At 41.6% G+C, this 27,068-nt stretch overlaps 1 protein-coding gene across 3 annotated transcripts in view; it reads right to left on the reverse strand.

The window, feature by feature from the left end:
* Window positions 1–27,068, reverse strand: part of LOC308399559 (inactive tyrosine-protein kinase transmembrane receptor ROR1-like) — a 146,224-nt gene that overhangs the window by 27,526 nt on the left and 91,630 nt on the right. For all 3 annotated transcript variants that reach the window (XM_080886896.1, XM_080886897.1, XM_080886895.1), the window contains 2 exons: window positions 21,601–21,891; window positions 21,308–21,347 (listed from right to left, as the gene is read on the reverse strand). In XM_080886896.1, coding sequence (XP_080743022.1) covers window positions 21,308–21,347; window positions 21,601–21,891 — 331 coding nt within the window. The remainder of the gene's footprint in view (window positions 1–21,307; window positions 21,348–21,600; window positions 21,892–27,068) is intronic.

A 27,068-nucleotide genomic window follows, 5' to 3' on the forward strand; every position in this document is an offset into this window, starting at 1 on the left:
ACATCTAGCACCAACAACCATGCCACAGTCTTTGTTTAGCTTTCTTTTCCATTCCAATGCTTGGTTTGAATTTCTGCAGCTCATCTTGACCATGTCTGCATGGCTAAAGGGTTACTGTCATGTCATTAGCTGATTAGTTATTTTTTAATGACCGGTTGAGCAAGTGTACCTAATAAAGTGGGAGGTGAGTTTTATATAAATTTGAAAGCATCCAATAAGAGAACAAGACTGATCCTATCCATACTAACTATTTTGGCACTGTTATAAAAACCAAGCTAACACTGCTTTATGTTTTCAGTCTCACTCGAAATCCCAAATGTAAATCCACACGGTGGTGCTAGGAGATTGTCAAATACATAAGGTAACATAATCCAACATCTGCATATTATTGCATGGTAATCCATCTAATAGGTGTTGAGATGTTTTAATTTGAACCAATGTGGTAAACCATCAGACTCAAACAGCAGCTCTGGAGTCATTCTGTAAACTAAAATTAGGATTACAAGGAAAAGAACATGGACATATTTACAATATTGTGTCTTGAGCCACTTCAAATTTCTTTATGTTTTGCTAGCAAAATTGGAAATAGGTGCAGGGATATATTAAAACATGTGCAAGCCTACATGGAAATAAAGTATAGAAAGCAAAAACAGAGTTTGTACAATTGTAGTGTGAGAGTCAGTATTTGGTATTTGGCCACCTTTATTTTTCATCACTGCCTGAATTCCCTTTGGCATCTTTCTTATAATTTCTTTAAGTAGTCTTCAGGAATAGTTTTCCTTGAAGGCCATTTAAGTTTTTTGTTTGATGTTGCTTCAGCTAGATAAATGGGAACAATTGCTACAGGCTGCTAGCCCAAAGTTGCAATTTCAAATTGGTACCTTGCGAAGTTTTCGATTATGTTTTGACACAACACTGATTCATCATTTGAGTAAGGTGCCTTTTTATGCTTGAACAAGCCATAGGTCAGCAGTCAGTTGCTTGAACTGGTCAGGTGCACGGACTACACTGTGAAAAAGCAGCCAATGTCCAAACAACTGTGAAAAAGCACCGAGAATCGTTGCTCAAGACCATTTTAATAAACATCACAAGAAAGTCTGGCTCCTAGAAGCAAATTCTAAAGAAATTAGGAGTGGCTCAAAACCTTTGCACTGTACATTTTCAGTTTTTCATAGGCAGAAACACACGTGCTTGGACAATGAAACATATAAACCACAAACTGATGATAGGATGGAGTGGGCTCGTTTTGATGTCTTCTCTCTGATCTCTTGACTAATACTGTGTCAGAACATCAGTACAATGACACAGACACGTTCCGGGATTTAAGGGCTGTGGTTTAACACAAACATAGAATTATCAGGAAAGGGAGAGTTTTCAGTTAAGGAAGAATGTTAAAAAATGTTGAGTCAACTCTGAATATCTCTAATAAGTTGTTCAATCTGGATTTTTTAAACCATATTCATCAAAACGTCCAAAGTTCTCAGGATTTCCACAGATTCCGCAAACTCTCCCAGTTCCACTTTCCAATGTGATGACTCGTCTTCACTCTTATCTGCTTTAACTTTTCCGTGACGATTTTTATTCATTAGTGGGACACATGGCAGTGAAGATAACTGTCCGACCAATGAACACAGAACATGAACACAGCTCAAAAAGGCTGTGACACGAATGAGCACACACTTTCTTTACTCCAGAATCAGAATCAGAATCAGAAAGGGGTTTATTGCCAAATGTTGAGCAGGTTTACAACATTAGGAAATTGCTGCGGTGCTTCAGTGCAAACATGCTGTCATAAATAGCACTTAAATAGACATGGAAAAAAATAAAAGTAGGGATAAGAATTAAAAGTGCTACGTGGAAAGATATGTGCATGAGATATACATGAGATATATACATGAGAATAAGAATTAAGAGTGCTACGTTGAAAGATATATACATGAGTGCAGGTGGTGATCAGTGCCAAACATAGAATGATGCAGTGAACACAGCGTAGGGTCATGTGTTAGTGGCGGGTACAGTCATATGGTTATTGTTCATGTGTCCAACAGCAGAGGGGAAGAAACTGTTCTTATGGCGAGAGGTTCTGGTGCGAATGGACCGGAGCCTTCTGCCTGAGGGGAGCAGGTCAAACAGACTGTGTCCAGGGTGAGAAGGGTCAGCTGAGATCCGAGCTGCACGCCGCAATGTCCTGGAGGTGTACAGGTCCTGCAAAGATGGGAGTCTGCAGCCAATCACCTTCTCAGCAGAGCGCACAACACGCTGCAGTCTCTGTTTGTCCCTGATAGTGGCTCCAGCGTACCACACGGTGATGGAGGAGGTGAGGATGGACTCGATGATTGCAGTGTAGAACTGCATCATCGTCCGTGTTGGCAGGTTGAATTTCTTCAGCTGCCTCAGGAAGTACATCCTCTGCTGGGCTTTCTTGATGACGGAGGTGATGGTGGGCTCCCACTTCAGGTCCTGGGTGATGGTGGTACCCAGGAAGCGGAATGAGTCCACAGAGGTGATGGGGGTGTCAGACAGGATGATGGGGGGGAATGGGGCTGTGTGCTTCCTGAAGTCCACAATAATCTCCACTGTCTTCTGGGCATTCAGCACCAGGTTGTTGTGGCTGCACCAGGACACCAGACGTTCAACCTCCCTCCTGTAGGCAGACTCGTCCCCGTCCGAGATGAGTCCAATAACGGTGGTGTCATCTGCAAACTTGATTAGCTTGACAGACTGGTGGGTGGAGGTGCAGCAGTTGGTGTACAGGGAGAAGAGCAGAGGAGAAAGAACACAGCCCTGAGGGGAGCCGGTGCTGATGGTCCGGGAGTCCGAGACATTCTTTCCCAGCCTCACATGCTGCTTCCTGTCCGTCAGGAAGTCAGTGATCCACCGGCAGATGGGATCAGGCACATTCATCTGGGAAAGCTTGTCTCGGAGATGGTCTGGAAGGATGGTGTTGAAGGCAGAGCTGAAGTCCACAAACAGGATCCTGGCGTAGGTTCCTGGGGAGTCCAGATGCTGCAGGATGAAGTGTAGGGCCATGTTGATGGCGTCGTCTACAGACCTGTTGGCTCTATATGCAAACTGCAGGGGGTCCAGGAGGGGGGCCGTGAGGGTCCTGAGATGGGAGAGAACTAGGCGCTCAAAAGACTTCATGACCACAGATGTCAGAGCCACGGGTCTGTAGTCATTTAGTCCAGTGATCCTAGATTTCTTGGGGACAGGGATTATGGTGGAGGACTTGAAGCAGGCAGGCACATGACATGCCTGCAGTGAGGAGTTGAAAATGCCAGAAAACACTGGGGCCAGCTCGTTTGCACAGTGTCTGAGGGTGGCAGGAGACACACCGTCTGGGCCGGGAGCTTTCCGAGCATTCAGGTTCTTAAACTGCTTCCTCACATCTGCTTCATGAATATGAAGAGTTGTGGTGGGAGGAGGTGGTGTGACAGAATATGACAAGCGGCCTCGTCCTGGTCTCATTTGAGGATTAAACTTTGGTGTAGGGTTCTGATAATGAAAGAAACCTTTAAGCCTTGAGGATATAAGCTCGAGTGTTTCCCCATAAGAAGTCTGTGATGATGGGTTTGTGCTGAGTTGTGGGGTAAAGGGATGTGAATCTCAATGCTCTTTGTTGGAGCATGCTATGGAAAGGAAAGGATTTGAGGATGATGAGAAGGGGGAGGGAAATCGTGATGACACTTTAGATTTTAGGGTTTTGTTTCCATTAGCTGCTCTGGGTGCTGAGTGAAGAGGAGATGAGCTGCTAGCAACATGAGGTCACAGCTGTTGTATCCTGATTAGGGATGCCCCTAAACTAGTTTTTATTTAATCACTCTCATCCTGGTTTGACAGGAATAATAAATGCTTTGACAGAATCAGGAGGTCTAACATGACCAATAACTTTTTGCTGCTCTAAACCTGCAAATTTAGTTGATAATGTACCTTTTTGTTACCAACCCATTATACATATTACGTTGTATAAATTCATAATTGTCATGTAAAAGAAGCCAAAGTGCAATGATGTGCAAATCATCTAAAGAGAGTCAGAAAAGAAGGTGACTGGTTGGATATGCCCAGTAAAGCTCATGAGTTGTATTGTATCACTTGAATACAACTGTTTGCAAATTTATGTGTTAGACGCTATGTATGTTTGCAACAGATTAAAGATGCCCAACAACAAATCAGACGGCACTTGTGCATCTGGAGATGCACAAGTGCATCTAAGTCTCCGTTTTTCAATTTGTCTGTGCAGCAGGTGAAATCTACACGCATTCGTCAGCATGTTGGGCTCTCTCCATTGGTGTGCACTCGTGATTTCATTATCACAGTAGGGCTGTGTAATGATCTCTTACTGACAGGGAGCCAAAATGGCCACCAGAGGCTGAGGCTGACTGGGATCTGTGGCTGCCAGTGGCCCGTGACCACACTGGGAATGAACAGCAAGTGAGGGCAAACTGAGGCACTGCATCAGGATACAATGGAGAGAGAAGGCCCTCTTGGTCATCATGTTACTGCTGCTCGCTGACTGCAACAATAGAGGCTTCTGTCAGAGAGAAGGAAACTAACAGAGCGCTAAGAGAAGAAGGATGTAAGAACAAACATGAGGGATTAATTTGAGCTGGTGTGCATTTTTTTTTTTTAAAAGGGAAAAAAATAAGGAGGCTTCTCTGAAAACAAAATCAAAATCACAGTTTTTTTCCATCCAGCATAGCAAAACTTTGGTAGTATGGTCGAAACTGCCTGAATGCTAAGCTTGATTAATATAGCCATCAGTATGAGGGTTTATTGGGTGCCAAAACCATGAATGAAGCTTTATAATACTAGGAGGAAGAAGGTTTCTTCTTCTGTGGTTTTGTATCACAGTATTAATATAAACAGTAACGGGGTAAACAGTACAAATGGGGAATTCAGTGTCTGCCGTTTACAGATGATCCAGCTGTTATTTTACTGCCTGCCTGGCTACCCACTCAGTCTGGTATCATTTAAATAAATGGGGAGGCTGCACTTTTAAGCACACAGACAGTGGGTCTAAGGCAAAGTGTATAAAACATGGATGTGTCACTGGTTTGGTTTGTGGACTACTGTTTTGGAGCCTCTATGGCCTTTTAAGAGACAAGTAACCAAACACTGGAGTGACCATATAAGCTGTGAGCTAATGCTAGCTAGGTTAAAAAGGATGATGCAGTGGAAACCAGCTAATTATGTGCTAATATAAAAAAAAATCTCTCTCTCTAGATATTTATCTCACTGCGACTGTAACCGGGGTTTAGACATTAGAATTCTCTCCTAATGAGTCATATTTAAGGTGTAGCATCTGTGCTCCACTGACCAGCAGAAAGGGTACACTTCTGAAGAGACCAGGTGCCAAAGAATCAAAACCAGACATTTTGGAAAACTGTGAACAACTTCACTTTAAAAAAATTTCCTCTTTTACAAGAGCAACTTTGTATCAATAAATATGGAAGAAGAGTGTTGTTTACATAAAACAATGAAATAAGACAACAAAATAGAGAATTATTCCGAAACAAAGTTAGTTACTCAGTGGCTTTGACCCTTTGAATATTTTTACTCTGGCTTCATTTTTCAGTCTCATTGCTTATCACTTGGTCTGAATATAGTCTACAGTCGCAGTCTTTGTTTCTCTGCTAATGCCAAATATAGAATTCTTGCACATACTTCAACTGATTTTTACTGAAAAGCCAGTGCAGTGATTAGTGACTTTGAAAAATAAAAGCTAAAGCTTTCATTAAGCTGTCTGTTTGAATAACTCTTGAATTGAGATAAAACCTAGAAAATTATTTTTGTAAAACACTTCACTGAATGCAACTTAGATACTTATCTTATCTATAATAACGCAAAAATGACTTCCAGATATAGATGCTGGTGTTGCACTGCGCTCTGCTATAAGACCCAGAAAAGTTTAATACAAGAGTTCAACATGCAGGAAAGGAACCGACATCAATCCCATCACTCCTCACAAAGCTCCTGACCTGGTGACATCACTTTCCCAGAGGGCAGAAGGGACTCAGAGGTCCTGGAGGGTGGAGGGTTTGGGCAGTGAAGGTGTCAATCTGTCTGTCAATTAGGAGTATAGGAGGCAATATGTCTGCTTAAGCCTGACATAAACCCAGTGGTTTTTCGGCAGACGCATACATACAAACAAACAGAGCTCAGGGGTCACAGAGTCGAATTTGCTGCCTGAGGAGGAGAGGGCTGGAGGGTTTTCGCTTGAATAGCCACATGAATGCCTTAGCAAAAACTATAACCCAAAGCAAAGGAAAGTAAAGGAAAAAGTGTGATGAAGAACATTAAAAGGAGGGTCAAAGATTAATAAAATACAAAATACAAAGAACCTGGCAGCTCTGATATCTGAAAAATAGAAATGTTGATAATTTTCAGAACATCTAAAGTCGTTTAAGCAGGAAGGACCAGCAAAATGGGAAAACAGCCTTATAATGTTTGACTTCCATGTAACAAAAAATTAGGGCTCTGAATTCCAAACTGTCAGTCGAGTATAACAAATACATCAGTTCGTAATTTATTTTCGTAAGAGGTCTTCTCCCCCCGGAGAGCTATTACAAATTTTATTCTTGTTTTCCATATCTCTGTTGCAAATAGATTCCTGACTTTATCTTTTTTCTTAATAGCATTCCTTGAATTGACTCCAGGCTGCCAGCAAACATCCGTGTGGAAACAATAATGACGAGAGAAGAAAGGAAAGCAGAAAATAAAGAAGAGTGAAACAAGACTGCCAGGAGCAAACCTGCTTCTACCCCCCGACACACAGATATACACACACACACACACACACACACAGATATATACACACACACACACAGATATATACACACACACACACACACACACACACACAGATATACACACACACACACACAGATATATACACACACACTTTTGTGCATGATTTACGACAGCTTATAGCCTAGATCACAGATCCCAATCTGAACACACAGAGACAGACACTTAAAAAAGACAGGAGGACACATGTTTTGGCTAACTGGCTACTGACGGTGCTTAAGGAACAAGAATGTGCATGTTTGAACACAAGCACGGCTTCCTGAGGAAACTGAAATAATCCTTGATGAGAGCGAGTAAGAATCACAAAAGACACGGAGAAAGGTAACACTGTTGTGAAGCTCATAAATAATCCGTCTTTAAACACACTGGGGACTGTATGACAGAGAAAACACACAAAAAGACTTATGTTCAGTTTAAGGACATCCACCTTAAACGACATTCCTGTAACTAAACAAAGCTTCTAATGAACTGCTGACAGTATCTTCTGTATGCCTTTGTCCACTGGATACATTTTCTGCAATTCCCACGGAAAAAAAAGCATTACAAATGATAACACACTTTATTTATATAGCACCTTTAAAAGCAGTTTACAAAGTGATTTGCCAAAAGTGCAAAGCACTTTAGAAAGGTAGAAAGGTTTCAGGTGAAAAGGAAGGTGAAACTTAAAATTATATCTACTGCAATGTAAAAAAAACCAAACAAACCCTAACATCATTAACCCTTTCAAAATTCGCACTAGCGAAATGAAAATGTCAGGGAGCTATACCTGAGCCTGTGACTTTAAACACTGTTCTGGGGGTTAGAAAGATAGTCTAAGAAATACATTTGAGAAAAGGGATACTCTTCAACTGCATGTTGATAACAGATGTCATAAAATACATGTAGATTTTTTCTTTCTTTTCTTTTACAGCCTCTTTTTAATTTACTGCTGGATATATTCAGTCCGGGTGCGGTGTTGAATTTGGCTCTTTGTCCTTGTAGGAGGTGATAGAGTGAACAAAGGTGCAGCATGTTTGATTAACAATGAAGACCAGATCCTCTGTGCTAAAGTTTGCAGTAAGAGCAGTTAAAAGGAAACAACAGTAAAAAGTGTCAGAAATCAATATGCAAAATACTGGATTTTGATCCCAGTCACTGAAAATATATCTTTGGTTCACTTTATAAATTTCTTTTTAGGATGAATGAACAATTATTACCCAATGTGATCAGGTGGAACCCCCTTTCCTTTGCTATACACATCAGTCGTGTTGCTGTTTCTCAACACATTTTACATTCAGAGTATCCAGGCATTTTGTCTGGAGTTCCTGGGAACTACAGGCAAGTAGTAATATGTTGATGAAACTGAAGCACACAACCAAGCTTAAGGAATGTGAGTACAACAGAAAATATTTATTGGAATGCTCCAGCCATAATAGTACAATATTCACCTGCTGTGTGACAACCGGTGTAAAGCACAAATCTTGACACGGACATAAGAACTTACAGGCATACTCAAAAATGGTTTTGCTGAAGGTATTTTAAGGGATATGACTTGTCTTCAAGGTCCAACCTTCCAATAATAAGATAAGTTAAGGCTCCTGCACTCGTGGAAACAAACACAACTATTCATTTGGTGAAAGCGCCAGGCAAACCCTCTCACAGCTGTCGTATATATTTACAATGTGCTTGATATATGTGTACGTATGTGCAACTTTGTGTATGTTCACAGAACCTTTTTGTGATGGAGGAAACATTATAGTATTTCAACAAACCAAAAGGTTTCTGTGCATGCACGAACCTCGCCGACTCACACGAACTGCTTATCAGCCGAAGCTGCATTATAACAAAGTCAAAGTCCCTCTAGAAGCAAGCCAGCGCAAAACACCACTAGACACATATTTGGGGAGTTATTCTGAAGCATTAGCTAAATTAACTTTAATTTGATTGTTTACTTAGACATGGAAATGGCATGTATGGAATCACAGGTCAAATCAGATGAAAACTGTTTAAAGTGTTTGCTGGCTTGGCTGCAAAAACAACCCTCCTTGCTGTTTGGGGGATTTCCCCATCAATTTAAAATAGGAATTCTTTGAGTTCTGTGTTTATACCAAGAGACATGAAGTCAAAATGATCTCCTAATAGCAAATAATTTCACTTTAGCTCTTATTGAGGCGGTCGAGTCCTCAAGATTTTCTGATTAACAAATGCAAATGCAACTTTTTTTTAGATTCTAACATTTTATAAAAAAAATGGATATCCTGATATATCTCTGCTTTTCCACATAGTACTACATGGTGTATATAAAAAAATCACTTAACACACTTAAAATAAATGTATTGAGTGGGTTAACTTTTGGAGGCTTTGTTTATTTTTATTTTTTTGGACTGACGATGATGTGAAAGTGTCAAAGTGTATCGTTAGAATGTATCAAAGTGCTACAGAAAGCATTATCAGTGGTCAGACAAAGCAATGGCTATGGGGAAGGGTGAAATCAAAAAGGTATGCGATCCCAGTTGTAATGCATTTGGCAAATTCATTTGTGACTCATAAGACTCAGTCATGAACATGGGTGTCTGTGTGTCATTTTTCACCACACAGACTAAGAGTTTTCATGCTAAGACTGGGTCAGCAGCATTTTATAAAGTCCACTTTAAAATTGCTAAAGTGCAGGAGCAGTGTAAACTCTAGGCATACAATATATCTCTTACAGTCTTTACAAAAACAGAGCTGAACCCAGGCTGGAAAAAGAAACATAATTTAATCAGTTTTGTCACCAGGCTCCAGCAGCCCAAATTTGCTCATACTTGACCTCACCCTATCCTGGCCCACCTAAGATGAGTTTGACATCATTTCACAGCAGTGAATGAATCTGATCAAAACAGAAAAACATACGTAATCTGGGCTCTCTGCCTCACAATGACACTAATAAAACTGTAGAATTGGTCCAGTGAGGTTGCGTTCATCTAGCTTTTCAAGAAAATCCAGAAAAGGAGACTTTATCAAAACCCTGAATGGCCTTTGGTCACATGCATGCAATTTGGTGGGCGCCAGGACTAATAAATGCTAAACTGATTGATAAACTGACCTGAACTGATGGAAGATAATAACACTCTCAGCGCAAACTGCATTGATCACATTAAGTGCTGCATGCCATCTGGCTTTCGCTGGCAGGACAGCGATCTAAACTGCTAACAAAAGCGTCTATATAACCTCGAAATAGACACAACGTACACTGTGCCCATTTGTTTCTCTCACACACCACCAAGGGCAAAGAAAGAGCACTTTCTCTGCATACAGTTCCCTTTTTTCCTGTGCAAAAGTGTATATGTGTGTGTGTGTTCATGGGAGGTTTAGGGCAGAGTTCAGGGAAAACCCAAATACCCTGTGTAGACCTTCTAACCCTCAGGGAGAAACTGTGATTCACAAAATATCTCTCTCTCTCTCACACACACACACACACACACACACACACACACACACACACACACACACACACACACACACACACACACACACTTTGCCAGATCTGACCTTGACCAGACCTGCCAACGAGATCACCAACACACATACACAAAGAAACCTGGGAAACAGGAAGTCGGCCTTGTCCAAGCATGTGTGCGAAAGCTCCGTTAATAAAGAGTGGTGTATGAAAACTCATGTGTGTAAAGACAGACGTGTGTCGCGTCTAATGCCTAATAATGTAAATTGCTTTAATGGCTAAGGCCGTCTACAATTTATGCCCCCCCCCCCCCCCCCCCCCCCCCCCCGAGTGTGTGGGGCAGGATTTAGGTGGGGCTTGTGGGAGGGAGGCTATGGTGGGATCTCTGATTTCAAACAGCCGCTGGTGCTCTGGGACCAGGGCATGTCAAAAGGGCCCGTCCCCGATGAGCCATATTAGGGCCCTGATCCCCAATCAATCAGCACCACGCTAAAAAGAATCCCAAACAAGACGGCAATTAAGCCCCGCCGAGGACTTAACTAAACACGTGAGAGAGATAGGCTTTGTAAGAGCAACTCTGTGGGCACTTCTTTGACTCGGTTTGTGAGTGTGCATTTTTTGCACGCCTACTTGTGGGGAAAAAGGCCCCAATCTATGCAAAGTACAGAGGTTCAAAATGTCCCTGCAGAACAACCTTTGTTTTTCAAAGTGGAACAGTAAACACACTCATATTTGAACACGAAGCATCAGAGCGCCTACTGATTATGTTTTGACGACTAGACTAGAAGCTGAGTCTGATATGCAAATGCAGGTAAAAAGGAGACCTTTAATATGCTATAACTTGCTTTTTCACCTGGTGAGGTGACCATTGAACCTTTAACTATAATGCCCTTTTTTGACAATTTCACCAGTGAATTATATGATACACACACCAGCTTATTTTAATGGGGTCAGGCTGGAGGATTTGACTGGCTTTCATTGAATGACCCAAACATGGACAGAATACCTTTTTATAAATTTCGCCAAGAAAGTTTCCCCGCTTCATGTTCCACGTTTTGCAGATGAACATAAGCAAATAGGGGACTGTCCACCAGCTACTGCTCTTACCCCAATTAAACTGCAAGCAGGTTGAGAAAACTCACAGAGCCATTTGCATGCAAGTCCGAATGGCAAGAAAAAAGACTTTCAGTGTGACAGATGTGTTCCCCCTACTCCTAAAATTAAAAGAGAGAGAAGAGCCCCATGTGTTAGTCTGAAGCGCTGAAGAAAATCAGCATGTGGTCGAGAAGAAATGCATCCAAAAATTGAGAGGGCCTGTCATCCCCTCAGTCTGAATGGGTGCGATGCTTGTGGTGTAGAGCAAATCATAATCAGTCCTGGCCAGCATCAGAGAACCGCAGCCGTGTTGACACTGGCACCGAGGTGCGAAGAAGTGAAACCAAAATCCAGGGTTTCTCAATACAGCACACAAGTTCACAGTCTCAGTAAGAGTCTATTGTGACCAAAAACAGCACATGCACTATGCTGCGGGCTGGGGGGTTTAATGGGCGAGTGGTTTTGAAATGGCGGGCCTGCATATCTCTCTGAACTAACAGGACACTTTTTTGCGCCTCGTTTCAGAGTTAGCATGCATTTGGGGTTTTGTTAATATCAAATAAGGCAACTGGTTAGCCAAACAGCATGTTCACCTTCTTCCTGAAGTTAAGAAATAACGTTTGTATGCTGAATGCGACTCTATCGCCAGGGGTTGCTAGCATGATGACATAAATAAAGGAAGCAGCTACCTCGGCTTTGTCCAACACCACAGATTCACATTTTATATGTTGATTGTGTTATCTGTAAAACTGCTAAAGTGATTTAAAAAAAACCAAAACCCAGATTGTAGGGTTGCAGGAGGTTATGTGTGGTGCTTTCTGGGAGTCCTGAAGGCAGTTGATGCATTTCAGTGTTTTCAATGGACTAAACAAACAGTTTGAATTTTGTTTACTTTGGACAGCAGCAGGCTGGCTCATTCCCTGTTCTCAGTTTTGATGCTAAGCTATGTTAACCAGCTGGTGCAGATTCACATTCATCAGGCTGGTCTACTCATTGTAAGGCACCTTAGTAGCTGTGCAATAACAAGAGAGAGTTTTAAGGAAACTTGCCATATGTGGAAAAATGTAATTACCCAGAGTTTCACTGGAAGGCAGCAGATAAAATGTGAATGCACCACATAAAACACTGCAGTCAGTGTAAAAAAAAAAGAAGCTAGTAACCACAAAGACAATAGGTGAGCCTAAACTCAAAAGAAATGCTTACTGAGAAGATAACACCCTACAGAAACGGCCCTATACTGATTAAACTACGTGACTGCGGTCTCTTGTTGCCTAAGAGCTGGAAGATCTTGAGAGGGAAATACAAGATACAGCCTTGAGCTGAAAATCTGTAATAGATTCCCTAAATAATTATTCAATTTAAAAGCTTAATTGTGGTTTAATTTTGCATGCTTTGCTGATCGTTGCCAGATTAAAAAACCCTCGACGGCATCGCTGTATCCTCCCCCCTGCTTGCAGAACACACCTAGAAGGCAGTGCCGTACATCAAGTGTGCAATTACAAGCCGTATTAATAAATCGGTGCCAATTACATAGATATTGCAAGCACAAACATTTCATAACAGCTGCTCTACATGAGGAAGAAAAGACTTTCCAGGGTCTCAATCAGTCTGTTTTGATTACTGCAGGCGCACAAGCCTCGTCAAGCTACAGCATCAACTTTGTGTGGCATCTTCAAGTCATTACATGTTATGAAAACGACTTCCTCAAACTAATTTGTCAATCAGCCCCAGCACCGTGCAGGGCGGGACACACACACGCCACGGTCCCGTCTATATAAAGTCAAATTGCTCCTGGATTTATTTATTTTTTAACCCTTTGATGCTTTGAGTGTACAACAGGATTGCCAGCAGGCTAAAAGGCGGAGCACGCCTCCGGGCCGTTGTCTCCTCAGCTCCAAGGTCGATTTAATCTAGTGTGTTGACAGCTGGCTAATTACAGAGCCTTATACAGTGTGTTGGTTGGTTTCTTGCCACACAGCCACATGCACACTGAGATACAGAGGACATATGTATATACACACATACACACACACACACATACAGGAAAAGTTAAGACTGAATGTGCGTTTACACTATATTACAGTTAAACACACCTGATTGGAGCAATCACCTCAAGTCATCAAGTTACATGTAAACGAGAGATCAACCGGCAAATTAATCGCAAGCTTATAAAAAGTAAAAAAAAGATATTACACACACACACACACACACACACACACACACATATATATATACACACTCACTACAACAGAAATTTTGATACAATAAAGACTTTCAGCTCTTGATGGACACTAATGATGAGTAAACCAGCACAGCGCGTCCTTCATCGAGCGCATTCAACCGTTCACTTCCTAAAAAGGGGGATACGTCGAAGCGAGTGAAAGGAAGATTAAGTGTAAGCAATGAGCAGAAAGGTTAGAGCTCTGACCAAATAAAAAAAAGGAGCCAGAGAAAACAGAGCTGAGAGAATCTGTTCTCTGTTAAACCTGCCTCTCTTTTATTCTTCGGCACAGAGTGGACTGAGGAGAAAGGAGGCACAGGAGAGGGAAAGGAGGAAATAAGAAAAAAAGAAAACAGCCATTTTTGTGATTTTCTTAAGTTTTTTTTTTTTTACCAGCGCCGAGAGAAAAGCAGCGGGGGAAAGTTTTGCGAAATTTAAACAGCCTCGACAGCCGGGGTGCAGTGTTATTAATCTTTTCAAACAGCGAGAAAACCCCTGTATTATAAACACAGACAGAGACTCTGGGATCGGCGGCTGTGTTACGTAAAGTGTGTTTATTGCTTCTGTCAGATTAAAACTGTGTATATCCAGTAAGTCAACATCTTTATTTTGAGGGGGGGAAACATATATAAGCTGCTGTTTCTGAAAATCTGAAAAGGAACTAGGAAATAGAATAGAATAGAATAGCCTTTATTGTCATTGTACAGAGTACAACGAAATTGGAGTGCCACTCCCTTGGTGCAAGTTTCAATAATAAATATAAATGTAAAATATAAAAAGTACAAAAAAAACAATCGTAAGTACTCAAACAATAGTATGTACAATATATACAGGATAGCAGCATTAATATAATGACAGTATGAATAGCAGCATAATATAATGACAGTGACGGTATGGAATAGGTTCAATTGTTTTTGTGCTTATTTACTACGGTGATAGCTCTGGGAAAGAAGCTATCCCTGAATCTGTTTGTCCTGGTTTTATGTGACCTGTACCGTCGGCCTGACGGTAATAGTTCAAACAGTTGGTTGCTGGGGTGAGAGTGGTCCTTGATGATATTGCCAGCTCTGCTGAGGTACCGAGAGTTTGCAGTGACCTCCAGGCTGGGCAGAGAGCAGCCAGTGATCTTCTGGGCTGTGTTGATGACCCTCTGCAGTACTTTCCTGTCTGCAGCTGAGCACCCTGCATACCATGTTGTTATGCCGTACATTAGGATGCTCTCTATGGTGGCTCTGTAAAATGTCACCAGCAGCCTCTCCTCCAGGTTGTTCCTCCTGAGCACTCTCAGAAAGTGGAGACGCTGCTGGGCCTTTTTAACCACCGCTGTAGTATTTGCAGTCCAGGAGAGGTCATCAGATATCTGCACGCCCAGAAACCTCATGGAGTGTACCCTCTCCACACAGCTCCCGTGAATGTAAAGTGGGGCCGGGTCTGCTCTGCCCTTCCTGAAGTCCAAGATAAGTTCTTTAGTTTATCTTGGACTTCAGGAAGGGCAGAGCAAATAACCTGTAATCTGTAGGAAGATGGAAAACACATCCCAGCAGACACAAAACACCACCGGCATTTAACTTACGTTAGTTGTGTTTCTTGTCATCTAGTAAATGTATGATCAATATTATTATGGCTTTGCTTTTGGTCTCCACCAGTATAGAGGAAAAATATCTGGTCTGCTAGCTGCTAATCACACCTGTGTGCCTTTCACTTCCATGCAGAAACTGTATTGTGGGTTTTGGGTCAAAGCTCTGCAGAACTAAAAGGAAATGTAGAGTTGGGTGATACCTCTGTGGGTTTGGCACCAACACAAAAATCTTTCAGGTTTTATATTTTACAGCTGCTTTAACCATATGAATGATGCAAACTTCCAAGTCATGCATTCAGTGCCTCCCTTTAGTGTTTTAACATTATAATTCAAGTTAAAAAAGGCATTTAAAGATCAGGTTCAGCCTAATGTGAGTCTCGTTCGAATGCAGACAGAAAAAGAGAGTAAATAACTGCATCTTCCACTGTTTTAGGCAGCTTTATCGCAGCGTGGGGACTTTAGATGCTAGCTTTTTCTGGGAGCATTTAACTGCCTCTGATGGGAGCTTACATCGGAATCTCACGCCGGCTCACGCGGCTAATCACACCTGAGCGCCCCCGACCCCGACCGGACTCCGGCATCAAAGAAAAACATGCAACTCCCAAATGTTAATGGTGCCATCGTCCTCCTACTCTGCTAACAGTATTTGTCTTTCACTCCCTTCACCCCACTCGCCGTGCATAGGCAGAAAAAAAGGGAATGAATAAAGTTGGGGCGCTCTAATTTTGGCAGGCGAGACTTTTCCCCCCTCTCCCTGTGTTTGTGCAGGCTCTGTGAAAACATCTCCAAGGTGGAGAGAAGATGGAGGAGAATGTCAAGCAGGAGCCCTGACACAGTAATCTGCTTCTTAATTATGGTAACTGCTGATATAATAGTGGACTGTGGACTGAATCAGCGCTTTAGATTTGATGCGAGTCAAAAGTAACTCACAGCAATTAGGCGTTGAAGCTTAACTTGGACAGATGACAGGTGGACCTGAAGGCACATTTTCAGATATTAGAGGAAAATACACCATGCATGGCTGTAAATATAAAGCTACAATGTTTGTACAAGTGAAATGGCTTCGATCAAAGGCTGGAAACACGGACATAGGAAGCCTCAAAAATAACACTTTCAGCTTATCACTATAAAACAATTAAAAATACAGTTCATATTGTTGTGCTGCAATTTTATTGTTGGACAATAGCAAAGGATTTCTGGTCTGCACTCGGACAAGTTAGGCCCACACTTGTCTGTTGCAACCACAGGAGTCGCCCCCTGCTGGCCACCTGCACTGGCTGCACTGGCCGCAAGCTACGTCGCGTTTTACATCGAATTTCTAAAATTTAGAGCAGCGGCGCTTGCTTGCTTCGCTGGTGTATGAAAACACAACTGATTCGTGCAACATATCCATCACATAAGACAAAATAACATTACAGGCACTACCAATGAACACTAATTTACAGTAAGTTAATATTAAAAATGTACATATACACTGTGGTGGGGTGTGGTACATGGCTCAGCTGTAGGGGAGGGGTGGTGTCAGGGGAAGGCTGACTGACACAGCTGATTTTTATGGTATAATTATGCCTTCCCTATTTGAGTGGGATGCCGGGACCTGACAGGAGAGCTGTGTGTACTACACAGGAGAGAGGCGGCTGTAAAGCTGCCTAACCGGAGTGGCTGCAAAGCAGTGTGCCATGGGTCATCATGTACACATAACTCATCTCATCCAACTCTTAGCAAAAGTATCCTAAAATGACAAAATTTGCGATTAAGAGGGTTGCGAAACTGGCATAATGTTTCGGCTGTAACCTGAAAATTAAAACAATTTTCAGGTTTCCACTGTTCCATACCTGGAACAACAGAAACAGAAAGAATAAGTAAACAGACATGCCACGCATAGCCACATATCCATATTTAATTACTGACCATCTATTGGTGCTGCTCATTTTTAGCTGTTGGCATCTGGAAAGACAGAAGCCCTGAAATATCTTCATTTCACCAAACCTTTAACATTCCAAAATGCCATGCTTTAAACTTTAAGATGTCTCTTTCCATCTCTCAATCATCTACGTGTCTTTCCCCCCCTAATTTCAGACCTGCTTTACTGCACTTCCTTCCTCTGGTCTCAGGCAGCTCCATTCAACACAAACTGCTTGGATTGTGAGCTGAAACCTCGAGGCTCTCCGCACTAAAAACCAAACCCTCGGGACACACACTGTAATCCTTTGCACACCACAGAGTGTATACTTTTTAGTTCGGCTCAGAGGGGATGGAAATCTCAGCCCAGGCTGAAGCAAAGGCAGCACAGAGGACCTGAAGTTTGCGTTCAGGTTCAACAAGGTGGGTGGCGAGAAATTTTCCCCAAAATTTATGAGCAATACTTGCGGATAATTCTTCCCTACAACACCGCTGTCACTTTCAGCTTCTTGGGAGCAGGAGGTGAAAGAAAGAAAAAAAAACAGTGCAGGGTAAATGAATACAATTCACACAAACTGACAAGCTTCTAAACCAGATGTCTTTCAGAAAACTCTAAAGGAGCAGACGTTTTGATTGCTGAACAGCTGTGGTATGAGGTAACTGGCCAAAGGTCACCAAGTGTCATCATTAGGTGAACTTGTCTTCTTGATGGCTGCCACCCTAACTTTACAGCTAATAAGCTGGCCGTGACACTAATGATGAGCAGCAGCCCGCCGCCACCGCACCTCCACTGTTGTCAAAGGAGGCACCTGTCTATTTAAATGAAGGCTGTAATGACTGTAATGACTCGAGCTCGCGCTGCTTCCGCTTGACTGCAACCCTTTCCTTTAAAAGTCGACAGAAAAGAAAACAAGGTGAGGAGAAGGTAATTTCTTCCACACCCATGGCGTACAATGTGTCTAGTTTGTTGAAGAGCTAACTCGATGAGCTTTTCAAGGCTCAGGCTGATCACTGTGTTCTGCTGGATCAAAGTTTTCTTTGTGCCAACTTTTATCACTAGTATAAAGCCTTTGAAAGCAGTTTATAAACCTTAACAAACGTTACCATAAAATGATGTGTGACTATGATGCAAGAGCAGAAACCTCATGGTTTAAAATGATACTTTGACAATGAAAATAAATCTTTTATACATAGCATATGGGTGTATTTTAACTAGAATGCTTGAAAATTGTGGTTTTGTGTGACAACTGGAATGTTTGGCACTGTCCCAGTTATAATAACATACACTTGTTCAAGTGCTAGTTTCAAACCAAGCATCCAAAAGGGGAAGAACGGTGACTTGAACGTGGCATGATTGAAAGAGTTGATCAGCTGGTGTTTTTGCATGCAACCATCTCTAGGGTTTACAGAGAACGGTCTGAAAATGACACACAAAAAAAGAAAATGCCTTATTGGTGTTAGAGGGCAGTGGAGAATGAGCTAATGGGAAGGGAGAAGTAACACAAATAAGAAAAGATACTTACTTTGTGACTATAAGGTGACAATCAACCGACAACAAGGAATAAAAGTAGGTTTTAAAAAAATAAAAAGAACTATTTAAACGAAAAACCTGTTATACCCAAAATATGCAGAAGAGCATCTCTGATCACACAACACAAACATTGAAGGGCTACAGCAGCAGAAGACCACAAAAGGTGCCACTGCTGTCAGCTAAAATCACAACTCACCAAAATGGGACGACAGGAGATTGGAAAAATGTTCGAAGGTCTGATGAGTCGCAATTTCTAACTACAACGCTCACACTGCATGGTCAGAATTTTCTATCTTGCCTTGTACTAATTGTTCAAACTGCTGGTGGTGTTTTGGTTTTTCTTGGCAAAAATTGGGTACCTTACCACCAATTAAGTATTGTTTAAATATCTCAGCCTGCCTTAGTTTTCCCCTCATACCATAGTTTCAGGAAGGCCATGAAAACATTCCTCCTCCCATTTTTGTCCATATTGACATGACAGCATCGTATAATCGACCATACTTTGCTCATCAAGAATTAAAGCAGTTCTGAAAGCAAAAGAGAGTCCGATCAAACTCTAGTAAGGTGTATCTAATGAAGTGGCTGGTGAGTGAATGTCAGTATGTAGCAGAAGGAGGCTAAAATCACTTCCTCCTACTTGAAATCTCATTCAATTTTCCATTTCAGTTTATTTCCAGCACGACCGTACTGCGAAGCCAAAAGTCTCTTTGAAATTTCTTCTTTTTATTGATGTTTCCCTTGAGAAAGTGCATTGTGATTCTTTTGTGAACCAACTGCATCATCTGTGAAAGCTGTAATTTGGCTGCACAGGAAGACACCAAAAAAACATGTAAACAAAAAGAAACGGCAGAAACAGATGTTTTAAGAGGGAGCGGGGCGCGTGTGCACGAGGCCGTGCATGAGGCCGCGCTCATGCCAGCGTGTGACTGGATATACTAAGTGTCTGACATGCGTTTTGTGCCAGCAGTTTTGATTCACAGGACGCCGCATGGAACATGGCAGCGAGCCTCGCCATAATGTCATTGGGGAAAATCATCCAGCTTCGTCTCTTTTGATCCTGCAAGAATCAAACGAACTGAAAAAAATTCAAAGAGGTTTTATCCAATAACCGGGGAGACGTTAAAACAAAACGAAGGAAGCATGCCAGACACAAAGAAAATTTTGATTTGGGCAAGAACATGAAAATGTTTTATGGAACGTATTTTGATGCTGTCTAAAAGAATTTTGTAGAACTTGGTTTTTATTTGCCACTTAAGGCCTCCTTTAATTTTATTTGCATGTTCATATTAGAGGATTGGCATTGTGGGTGCGTTTGCTGCTGGTATCGAATTAGGTGACTTTAAAGTATCATTTAACAAAAACCACTTACAAAATATGCAAGTCTTTTTAGACAGCATTATTTAAGGGAGAGTTCAAGTAATCGACCAAGGTCACCAGAAGACAGAATTCATTCTCGCTTTATACTCCTGGATCTGCTCTTTTCTGAACTCAGCTGTTTCTGTCAAATTTTAAGGCCCACTTACAGGGCAGAATGACTGTAATCAGAAGTTAGTGAAGGTGGGCTCTGATTATGCAGCTACCTTTGGAAACTATTCTAATAGTTGTCAAACACTATTGTTATTGATGTATATACTGAGGGGGGAGGTTGTCAAACTTCGTCTTTCTAACTTAATTATAGACTAGAAATCAGATCAATGCTTTCAATGCATTTTGTCTGTCAACACAAAAAAACAGCAGGTCCAATTTCATGAAACTTGGTGGAGTGATGCACTGTGGGCATTCTGTTATGGATCTGGATCATTTTTATTCGTTTTCCTCTAAAACTGAATGAATGGCACAGGTTTCGCATTTGTTAACATTATGAACCAAACCCTGTTTGCTCATTAAAGTTGTTGTGTGTGTAAGTGAAGTAACCCACTTTCTCCAATATGAGCATCAGTGTATTAGATGCTATATAGAGACAAAGCACTGTGTGTGTCAGTGTCTGCTTTGGGCCCCAAACTCTGCGCGCAAGTGTGTGTGTGTGTGTGTGTGTGTGTGTGTGTGTGTGTGTGTGTGTGTGTGTGTGTGTGTGTGTGTGACGGCCCAACAGTCCACATTCCAAACCGTGGACTGAAATATTCAAATATGGACCATGTGCGTGTCTACAGTTGGGTGGAAAAGCTTTCTAGAACAAGAGAGATCTGAGCTTTAAAGGCTCATATTAAATATTCATTTAGTTCCCCATGAGACCTGTACCAATAAAATGGAAAATTACAGACCAGGCCATGTTATAAAGTGAGTGATTACTCAATGAATATGCTTTATAGGACGTCTTAGGGTAGCTCTTTGCAAACCAGCATTGAATTGCTGTAGCTGGACAAACAAATCATCGCTGTGTTTTCCACTTTCAAAACTGCATGTGCAGACTTCAGTATGAAGTAGGAATGCTCCATACACTAATATGTGTCTTTAGTTAAAATAATTATCAGAGTAAATATTAAACAAAATTACAGTGTATATTATCTTTTTGGTTCACAAGACCTGCAAGTTGCATGTTTTACTAACCTAAACCGATGAGGTGCTTGTGACACATGCACAAGCAGGTCTTTCTTTAGTTTTAAAGTTCCAGCAATATGTAAAATGCAATTCTCTCATAATCTGCAAGTTGTCTGTGGGATCTGCTCACAAACGAACTTATCTGAAGCTGTCCCTTGTATTGTGGTAATGAATAGACTGACAGAGAGAAAAATGGTTAGAGGAAAAGCGACTTACGTGGGCTCTTTTGGCAGAGACGTAGGGAGCGGATCTGGATCTGGAAAAGAAGACAAGGGGATTTTTTTACTACAGGATAAACAATATTGTTTCCAGATTTTTCTCTGTGCAAGCTGCCAGCTACAAGAAGAATCAGCTGAGATGAGTGCTGCTATGAGGAGCCAGATCTCTAGGAAAAGAAATAGAAATAGGTGGGGGGGAAATGGACGGCAGTAAGTTTTTAAAAGTTTGGCTGTTTTATCAGTTTGAAATGCACAGATGCTTAGATGCTACTGGTAACAAAGTCTTCTCACCGAACTTGACAAACAGCACGCCCGTAGTGGAAACAGAGCCCTGGATGTTGGTGGCCACACACTGGAAGTATCCCGTGTCAGTAGTGTCCAGGCTGCGGATGCGGAGGCGTGATCCAAACAGCGTGGACCTGTAGGAGACCCGCCGCGGCTCCTGTACCACAGGAGCGTCGTTCTTAAGCCAGCGCACAGTGGGTGGTGGGTTTCCGGAGACACGACACAAAAGCTCGGCCGTCTGGCCCACGGAGGTGGTTATGTTGTTCATGGGAGCGTCGAGGCGGATGAAGTGAGGTCCTGGTAGGCAGTGTAGGTAGGATAAAAGAAAAGAATACGAGAGAGAGAAAGAAGAGACAGATGGTGATCATGTGGAGGTGACTAGAAGAAAAATGCCCTTTGCATGCATTCTTTACAGATTATGAAATGTATGTATTTTCTTTGTTCTTTTTAAATGTACTTAAAGATGTTTGTAGTGCAGTAAAAACAACTGCAAAGTGCAAGTTTTTGATTTTTTGCCCTGTTGAAGCCAAAGCCAATTTATTATACCTGATACACACACGCACACACATATACACATACATATATATATGTATGTGTGTGTGTGTATATGTATATATGTATGTACGAACAAGACCATGAATGAAGAAAATCAAGAAAATTGTACTACACAGCCAAGAACGATGACATAAATCAAACAACACTTACTGTACTACCTCAGAGCCAGATATTAAATAAAACATGCTGCTGTGTGAAAAAGAAACGCGGTAAAACAAACTCCGTGTTTTCAGACACACATATTCAGAGCCTGGTTTCACAAGTTATTTTGTGGTTGCCACTGTTGTGACACCTAATTTCTCTTTTCATCATGGCTGTATGATGCCAGAGGGTTTCCCCCTCAGATTTATGTGTATGAGCTCATGAGGCAATATCACCTGCGTTGCGGTCTTCGAAAAAAAGAAGAATCAAATTTAAAATGACTGGTTCCCAGTGTTTCGTGCCTGTTTTCAAACAGTCAAAACAAACAGCTCTTGATTACTGTTATGAATGAGAGGAATGATTACAGCGAGCAAAAACTGCCTCGCCATCGAAACCAATTCATGAAGGGTAATGCTATTAGAACATACAAAGATGAACTAAATCGTGATTCCCTCCAGAACCGTATTTTTCCCCTTAAGCTGGTCAGTAAAAAAAAAAAAACTATCTGGAGGGCCACCTAAGAGTTTAATGTGCAGGAAAAACATTGGTCTTAATGTCATGAAAAACCTCTGGAAAGTTCTCTCAACCCCAAAACCTGTGTTAGGTATGCAGAAATGCTCCTGGTTACACAAACTGGCCAAGACAAACAAATGAGGAAAAGCACATACAGAAGAATCTCAAATGAAAAATGATGTGTGTGAATAGAGAGGTTGATGGGTATAAATAGAGGCGCACACTTACTTGTGCGAGTACACCAGCACTCAGATTTTTACTACTGTATTCCATGCAAGATTAACTTCAAGCTTTTCCAAGGAATGTTAAGAGAAAAATGTTAGAGAGCAGTCAGAAAATTAACCGTATCAACATCGACGTCTATGAAGGTGAACATGCTGGTGATAGAAGAACTGCATAAAACAGTGCTCATTCATATTACAGCCTCGTTTGAATAAACTTTACTTGGGTTGGAGTGCGGGCCAGCTTTCTTTCACTGTGAGCATCCCGTGTTGTGGTTGGTGGAATGATGATGCAGTGTCTGTACAAAAGTTGGAGGGGCAGTCAGGCAGAAGAATGTGTAGTGTAACTTAGTAAAACGTGTACAGTGTAAGACGAAAAACTGCAATCACGCAAAAGGTGTCCACCTACATATTGAGCTTCATCGTGGGCAGTCTTTGTTTAAGGCTTTTGTAAAAGAAGAGAGAAGTCATCGGAAAAAATGTGTCTACTTTATGTTCTTTGAGTGTTTGGTGTAAAAACCTGAGCACATGGCCTCTATCTCAGTGCATGTGCTTGGCAGGTTGTAGAACACACACTCACAGCTTCTTCCATAAAGACTGAGGGCTTAACACAGCACTGTGGTACTAACAAGTACCACCCCACCACCGTCTCCTCTCCCCATTTTTCACCAACCTTAATATGACCTCTTTTCTTCATGTGCTCTACACAGTCCTGTATCTCAACATTACAGCAGCGAGATCAAACCCTTCAGGAGGTCGATGCTTTTAAAGTCAGCTGGAACAATGACTGTAAACCTTCATCCAATTTTCCTTTTTATTTACTCCTCCACTCCACCACTGATGTGTGCACTTCATTTCCACACATAAAAACTGGAAATGCTTTAGCATGACATCACGTAGACACAATGCTCTGTCACAGGGCTTTGCCGAAAGCTGTGAACCTGTTTCATATTTATCTATGACAACGACACACACAAACAGAAAATATTCCCCGAGTGAAGCCGTCTCCGCGTGCCACTTGTTGGTTTTCATAACTTGTTTATCCAGCCGTTTTGCTACTTTGTGTTTTGTTTTACTTTTAAATTGAATTTGTCCAATCCGATTATGTTACTGTTTCTAACGATCTTAAAAGTCATGAGACGACCATAAACATACCGAGATCGGTGGCGAGATTACGTTCCGTGTCTGTTAAGTCCAGTTTCACGCACATTAGGCAATGATATTTTCTTATTTAACTTCACTGTGGAGCGCTGTGTATACTCAATTTGTCGCATTAACCCTCTCACGGCTGCAAAAGGTAAAAATGTGCTCTGACCTCAAGTGTGGTGCAATCTATCACTGCCGTTCAGTCAAAATGCACTGGAAGTCCAGAAATCGGTTAAAGAGAAGAAAACGCTCTGGAATTTGTTGCTGATTTGTTTCTCAAAAGTAATTATGAGTCTGAAAGCATTCATTAAAGCAGTTAGACAGCTTTTAAACTTAAGGAGTAATAATTACGCTATTGGCATAATGTGCCTATTTCCTGATACTTGGTTTGCTTCGGGCTCTGTTTCTCTCCGTAGTTTACATTTTACTGCAATTTTTATGATTTCTGTCTGTACTGAATGTTGGAATGTCAGTAATCTGGTACTTCAGGGATGTCAAATCCCGGGTCTCATACAACCCACTTAGATTTCAAGTGGACCGGGCCACTCAAGTTTCCCCTTTCAGTCAGTGTGAACAAGTTTAACACCTCAGATATCTTAATATGAGACAAATAAGTATCATTTTAACAGCTAGAAAATATTCTGGTAGCTCACTGCTCAGCTTTACTGTTGATTCAAAGAAAATGCCCAATATTTTCCATTTTAATTTTAAATTGGAACTTTTCTGTCATTTAATTTTTTATCTATAACTTTATTACTTAGTTGTTGTATGAATGCCCTTGGAGAGGAAATACCTTCAAATGTATGAAAACACAGTTAAAAGTCCAAAATTTATGCCCTTCTTCAAAATGTCCAAAGGTATCCATTGGGCCCGATCGGAGTCTTTGGTGGGCCGATTCTGGCACCCAGGCCTTATGCTTGGCAACCCTGTTTTAGTGAGTGGACTACGCCGTATTACTGCTTTTCCATTGACAAGAGGCTGGTGCCTAATGTACAACTGCTTCCATGAATTTTCATTAGTTGAGTTGATGGAAAATAAAAATGCTCTTTGGAGCGGTGTGCCTGCACACTTCATTAGCCGTTATAATAACTCATAATAAAGCAGCGGGGAGCAGAACGAAGAGCGAAAAAAGAAAAAGAGACAAGAGGAGAAGACAAAAGAAGAGAGGTCAAGAGGAAAAAAGAGAAGGAGGAGAAAGATGTCCTGCCAATGCCTGTGTAACAAAGCCACTCTGTATGTAATTGTCCCGTGGTGAGTGTTGTGGTATTTGGCACAAGGAGGATGCTGAAACTCAAACCCTTTCTGCGGACTGTCCCTTTAATGTGGCAGGGGAGCTAAATGGTGTCCTGTCATCAGCCTGCATTTTCCTTGCAGTAGTTTTTGCACAATCAAACGCTCACATGCAGGCACATATATGTAAACACCCGCACACCCACACAACCGCCAAGGAGACAAACTATACGTGCTCGAAAACTGCACACATTACTCAGTACCTTTTCACGACATTGTATTCTATATGGTTTCAGTGAACATACATACAGTAAGGGTGTGACCGTCGGGGCTCCTGTCAACAAAATGCAGGTTCAGAAACACGAGTGGCTGCAAAGCTAACTAAACATATTCAACAGATACACTGAAGGCCTCGCACTATAGTGCTTCCAGCTTCCAGCTGTGGGTAAAGGTGAAGTTAATTAAAGCTGGGTCACTATCCAGCAAAGCAACAGAGGAAAGAAAGTAAGTAAAGAAAAAAAAGGGTACAAAATGAAACAAAGAAACAGAGAGCAATAATGAAAGAAAGCCTGCAGGGAAATGAGTTCAGTAAACTATCATCACCCCTGATTTCAGCCCAGTAATGAGCCTCTTTCAGCACGATAACTTCCTGCTACTGATGCATACTGATAGAGCCACGCTACCTGAATTGTGCCTGTTTGGTCAATCAAAACCATCCCCGCCTGCAGACAAAACAAGGGGTGCAATCACCCTCCATCCATCAGATAAGAAACAGATGTAAGCACAGGAGGGCTGAGCACTAAATGACAAACACATACACATATACTTTACGTTTATAGTTTTTATATTTGATGATGTGGAAAAATAAAGCTCTCTGGATGATTTGTTTGGATCTCATTATATTTATGACTGTTTTTGAAAAATCCTTGATTGGTCAACATAATCATTATCTTCACTAAACTGCTCAGTCTTGTCCAGAAACTGGTGTGTGTCTGCTTTTGTGTACACAGAATTTTCTGTGGGAACGAAGCTGTGGGAGAGTTGGAGTTTCGAGAGATGAATTAAGCAAACCAGACGAAATGAGAGAGCCAAACTAAGGTTCGAGTTAAATACAAACTTTAAGTTGAGCATTTTCCAGTCAGTGTTTCTTTGTGAGAGGCAGATGTTTGCTCTTTTAGCCAAAGATAAACTGTGGAGAGGGGGTGCAATTTAACGGATACATATGGGCAACGACGTTGAGAAAGTACCCAGAAACCTATCGCATCCCACATACATCGTACTTACTGATAAGTTTGTTCTCTTGCAAAAGCATTGGACTTGTCATTGAACACATGAATCCACGAATCTATCTGCAAGCAGCTAAAGCAATCATGTGGAGGTTTTTGATGCAGCCCCTTCCTTGTGACCGACTTCCCCTAGCAACAGCAGGCAACCTCCAACAAACCTTCAGCAACCATTTGTGGAATATACATTTTTTCTTCCTAGTGGCCTAGTGTTGCCCGCAGGTTACTCACAGTTATCTGGCCTGTGTGTTGGTCAGCAATCGATTTTTTATTACCATGCTCAAACAAGCGAGCTTGTGACAGCAAATTTTCTGGGAGTTACGAGGAGACCTTTTATTTTAAAATGTTCTTCATATCAGCAGTACAGGAATCAGAATAATGGAAA

Source organism: Rhamphochromis sp. 'chilingali' (assembly GCF_963969265.1).
Source record: "Rhamphochromis sp. 'chilingali' genome assembly, chromosome: 7".
Classification (NCBI taxonomy): Eukaryota; Metazoa; Chordata; class Actinopteri; order Cichliformes; family Cichlidae; genus Rhamphochromis; species Rhamphochromis sp. 'chilingali'.